Below are 5,483 nucleotides of genomic sequence, written 5' to 3'. Positions count from 1 at the left end.
ACTCCATTTATATAAAATTCCAGAAAATGCATTTTTAATCTATAATTACAGAAAGGAGAGCAGTGGTTGCTTGAGAAAGGGACTGGGTGAAAGGGATGGCTATGGTTATTATTTTTATTGCACTGATAATTTTATAGTTTTATACATATACCAAAACTTATATAATTGTACACTTTAAATATGTACTATTAATTGAAAGTCAATTGTATCGCAGTAAAGCTATTATTTTTAAAAGAAGAAGAAGGAAGAATAAGAAGTTGAAAGCTGATAGAGTTAAATGTGGAAGGAAGAGCTAGAAGAGTAGGAATTAAAATGAGGCTGCTTGACATTCTCAAAAGTTCACTGCTGACTCTAAAAGAGCAGTTCTAATGGGGTTGGAGTGAAAGACAGACTGCAAGAGTTAAGAAGTGAGAGGTAATAGAAATAGAGAAGGAGTGCATATTTACTGCTCCTACGTCAGTCTGCTCGGGCTGCTATAATAAAGTACCATAGACTGGGTGACTTAAACAACAGAAATTTATTTTCTGATAGTTCTGGAGGCTAGAACTCCAAGATCAAGTTGCCCAGGGTCAGTCTACATAGTCAGTTTCTGGTGAGAGCTTTCTCCCTTGCTTCAGGATGGCTGCATTCTCACTGTGTCTTCACATGGCAGAGAGAAAGAAAGTTCTGTCTCTTCCTCTTTTATAAGGACACCAGCTCTTTCAGATTAGGGGCCCTCCCTTATGACCTTATCAGACCGTAATTACCTCCCAAAGGCCCCATTTCCAAATACCATCATGCTGGAGGGTAGGGCTTCGACATAAAAAATTAGGGGGGAAACACAAACATTTAGTCCATAATAGTTCTTTAAAAAGTTTGGTCAGAATTGAGGAGGAGGCTCGAGGGGGTAGGAAAATTAAGAATAAAATAGATGTCAACATATTTGTAGGAAGGGGCTGGAAAAGAGAAAGCAATTGAGGATAGAAATGAAAGATGAGCATGGGTAGTATGTTGAAGGCAGGTGACGGAGTCAGGCAGGTAACAATCCAATTTAGCAGCTTCTATGGTCCAGGCAAGGCAGTGAGCTAAGTAATGGTTATACATGGGCTCTTGGTTATACACAGGCTCATGAGATGGGGAACATCATCCCTAGGTGAGGAAAAAAAGTTAAGGAACAGAGCCAAGATCACCAGCTGAGTGTCAGTACTGGGATTCAATTACAGAGCTTGTGTATCCTTCCCTCTTAACTCATAGCCTTTCTAAGGTCTCTCGAATCCTCTGACTGGTATACTTTACTATTTCCAGGAGACTGAGATAGCACCAGCATCTTCAGAAAAAGTCAGGATAGAAACTTTAGGCTTTTTACCTAGAATTTTGGAGAACTATTTCTTTCTTTGGAGAACTATTTCAGATATGGAGAACTATTTCTTTCTTTGGAAAAGGATGGTCATTTTTTTTTTTAAGCCTTAATATTTTTCTTTTAGTTAGTATTTTAGAAAAAGGTAAAAGAATTCCAACCATTATGGCCTGTAACTGTATAACGAATAAGAATATTGGAAAATATAGATTTCCCTTTTCCTCTTCTCCATCCTCCTTCTCCTCTCCCCTACCTTCCCTCCACCTCTCCCTCCTTCATCATTGCTTTATGCTAGGTGGCACATACAGCCCACCTCCATCTGATTAGGCTACACCAGAATGGGCACTCTGAAACAAATTTTCAGATCTTGCAACCATGAAGTTCACCAGCAGTATTTCTTGAGAGGCCATTCTACAAGAGCATTCCAACTGGCCACCTCGTAGAATGGAGAGGTTTTTTCAGAGCGCTTTAGACAATTGCACTCTATTCTGGAAATAGTTATACTTAGTGCCTCACCCCTTCATTGTGCAAAATGATATCTCTCTTCCCTTTTCTCCCTTACTCTCTGTACTCTCCCCCCATCTTCCCTCCCCACTCTCACTCCCCTCTCCATGTGTCCAGTCATTTTCATGTGTTTTGGGTTAATTGTGGCTGTTAGATAATTTTACAGGACTTACAAATCCAACACATTTCATTCACTTTGGTTTGAAATATTTTAGGAAATACGTTCAGATCTGAGAAATCTCGGTGGAATGGGTCCAACCAGAAGAAGAAATTCCAGAATTGTGAATGGCATAGAAAGCTTGCTGTTAGCCCCGACTCCAAAAGTCTCAGACACTCTTACTCATCGTTCAGAAAGATTCCAGGCTCACAAAAGGTATTGCACCAGGGAGGTGGGGTAGGGGGTGGGGATGGTTAAAGTAACAAAAGTGTCCCCTTTTAAGTTAGTTAATAGCAGAGCATTATAGGACTGAAGGATGCCTAAACTCCCAGAGTTACCAGCATGTGTTTAATTTAGAAGGCTTTGTATGAAGACCTTGAATGCACACTGAGTAATCTTAACTCCTTTCGAAATACTCCAGTCTATGAAGGAGTGTCAACAGTTCCCAATTTCAACTTCCTTTCCTTTGTTTTTTGCCTCTCCTCCTTTTTCTTTTTTCCCCTCTTCATCCCCTCTCTCCTCCCTTTCTCTATATATTCCAAACTCCAAAGATGGTACAACACAAGAAAGAAGAATTTGGGCCTCCCCAAATTCCCCATGTTTACCTTAAACAGAGAAGCGCAGAACTATCCTCATTATATTCTAACAAGGGTTTTGCCATCGCTTAGAATAATAGGATGGTGTATTAGACACAGCCTCTAAAAATGTATGTCTATAAATCAGGGATGCCCTGTTATGTCTTGATCTCTTCTAACCATGACAGAGAAAGAGAGATATTTGTATTCTGCAATAATTATGAATACTCTGAATATTTTATTGGGGGTTACCAATGACACACTAATTTAATTCTGGCAAATTTAGAATAAAAAAAAAAATAATAGGCATAGCTACTCTACTACTCAAGATACCATTAATCTGAAATGTGGCCAGAGTTCAAGGGCCCTAAATCCACATCACCAGAGTGTGGGACAGCGGGCAGATTAAGATCAATGTGTCTAGTCGAGTGGACCCTTGGGAGGCCACTTTAGTCCAGGAACCCCTACAGCTTATGCCAGGAGAACATAAAGGGACCTGGATAGTACAAAACACTGGGTCAGACTATGAAGTTTAGAACTGCTGATGCATGCCTTAGGCACATGGGAGTCCCCAAGGAGGATGGTGACACATCAGCATCCCCATGAATATAATCAGAAACATTTGAGGGAGATGAGAACCATGGAGACAGAGCCACCTGCTCTCCTGCCGCAATGCCCAATACATGGCTTCAGGTGTTCCTGTCCTCCAGAGAGCTGTAGAGATGATTTCTTATTATGTACCCACTTGCCTTGGGCTCAGATGTCTCTCTGTTCACTTGTCAGGGCTCCGGAGGCTTTTGTGTCTATTCAGCTAGAAAAGGTAGGACTGCGGGACATGATGCTGAATGCCTTCCTCCTCAGGAAACAGACCATGGCTGACAGAATGAAGAGCCTTGTGAGTACTGTAAGAAGGGTCCCCTAAAGATCTCATGTCATCTTTTACATTTGAGCGTAAAAAAAAAAAAAAATTTAACTTGGAATTTATTGTTTTCAGCCTATTTGGTTAGAACCATTGAAAATATATTTTTTAAAAAACTGAAAAAGGGAGTTCAATACAAAATAAAAAGGAAGCAGTTCAAGCTAATTGCTGTTTAGTTTTAAACATTTTTTCAAGATCAGATTTTTGTCACTTTCTAAATGGAATTAGCTTTAGCACTTGTTGTGGATTATTTCACCACTCCTGAATGACCATCTAATTTACCTGCTACCTTGATTTCAGACACTACTGCCACATTTCTATTTAAGGGTTTTATACTAGCCTAATCTGTTGAAAAATATTACTAAACTCAAGTGTTTAAACAGTCAAAAGTATTGCTTAATTTTGTAACTGTCATTTGATTAGTCATTAATTTTTTGATGTGGAAGTCATTAGGCTAGTGCATCAATATTTGGGAGAGAAGTGATGTTTACAATTTCTAGGCTTTTTCTTTACATGTGACTGAAAAAGAAAGACTTAAATTTACCTAATTCAGTTCTACAAATGGGATATGAGGGAGGCCAGACCTCTGGATTACTGCTGGGCAATAATGGAGACAAAATACTCCTTTTAATAAGTAATTGATTATTAAATTACTTTTTTTATTATGATATTCAACAAATATTGAACAAGTGAAAAATGTAATAGTTCATTAACTGTTCTTCAGGAGTATCCAATGCCTGTCATATTATAAAAGGCTCAGGCAATATAATTGTCAGTTTTGTTAAGGTCTGAGATTTTAGCCTACTTAACAAGCCAGTAAGTTAGCCTGTGACTATTCTGTGGATGTTGGCAGAAGACACAAGACTCTAAGGTCAGAGACAAAGAACTTACTACTCACAACAGAGTAGGCGACATGAACTCTACATTCGTGTCAGTTCCTTTGGTCTCCTTAGTCCCAAGGGGGCAACATGGAGGAGCCTAGAGGCATACAGTAGAGTTTTGTCACAGTTGAGTAACACTGTCTAATGAAAGAACTATCATCTTTTATTACAGGACGAAATTGAGAAAGTCAAGAGAGATGTTATAGTTGAATATTGTCAGAAGTAAGTATAGTATATGTGAACTACACATGCTCATTTCTCTGACTCTGAGTTCAATAAGCAGCAGTATTATGTAGAAATCCAGACACTGAATTGGGTGGTTTGTTTTTATATAAGCCACAGTCTTATGGGGTAAGACACAGAGAAAGAAGAATCAGAAGTGAAGGCTAGAAGATGCTTTGAAGAGTTCCACGCCTCTGCCTTCAGGTAATAGCAACCTGGCCCAAACAAAAATTTCTTCTTGACAGAGATCCTCTATTCTCTTCAAAAAGTCTTCCAGGGAAGTAGATCCCGGAACTTCTGTGAGAGATAGAACAACTTAGATTCATCTCCTGGACATGATCTCTTCTGACTTTTCAGGTTCAACCACCACATGTCTCACTATGCTCTTCGGGGTCAGATCTTGGCATACTGCAATAGCCTGAGAGCCCTGCTGGAAGACTTCCCTACCATCAGAGATACCTTTTTTATGGTGGGGAAACCACAAGAAAAGAAAGGCTTGAGGGACTCCAAAGAGGGCCTCAAGGCTGACCCCAGGTGCGTAATTTCTATTAGAGCTTATTACACCTCACTCTCCACCCTACCCCTCCCAGGGAAGAGGCCTGTTAAGTTTAGCATGGAAATCTTGCTCCCTTGACTTCATTTGACCTTGATCTTCTGGTCCAGAAGAGCAAAAGAAAGAGTCCAAGAATAAGAGTATTTTTGTATTTAAACTCAGAAGGAGTTCTTTGTTAATGGGCTGTTTAACTGCTTTTTCAATCTATGCAGTTTTATTTTCCCCTGGAGAGCCCAGAGATTTTCATCAGTCACACCCTCCTTTTACATTAGCCAACATCTAAAATAAGCAAACAAATAAGTAAACTTGATCTTGAGCTGTCCTGGCTTCAAATAT

General features: G+C 39.5%; 1 protein-coding gene across 1 annotated transcript in view; it reads left to right on the top strand.

The window, feature by feature from the left end:
* Positions 1-5,483, top strand: part of LOC105295265 (coiled-coil domain-containing protein 162-like) — a 79,961-nt gene that overhangs the window by 6,591 nt on the left and 67,887 nt on the right. The window contains exons 3-6 of the mRNA XM_023533393.1: positions 2,056-2,213; positions 3,356-3,467; positions 4,545-4,594; positions 4,952-5,128. Coding sequence (XP_023389161.1) covers positions 2,056-2,213; positions 3,356-3,467; positions 4,545-4,594; positions 4,952-5,128 — 497 coding nt within the window. The remainder of the gene's footprint in view (positions 1-2,055; positions 2,214-3,355; positions 3,468-4,544; positions 4,595-4,951; positions 5,129-5,483) is intronic.

The sequence above is a fragment of the Pteropus vampyrus genome, unplaced genomic scaffold, assembly GCF_000151845.1.
Source record: "Pteropus vampyrus isolate Shadow unplaced genomic scaffold, Pvam_2.0 Scaffold101, whole genome shotgun sequence".
NCBI lineage: Eukaryota > Metazoa > Chordata > Mammalia > Chiroptera > Pteropodidae > Pteropus > Pteropus vampyrus.
The sequence above is the reverse complement of the archived record's forward strand: the minus strand, read 5'-3'. Positions and strand labels throughout refer to the sequence as shown.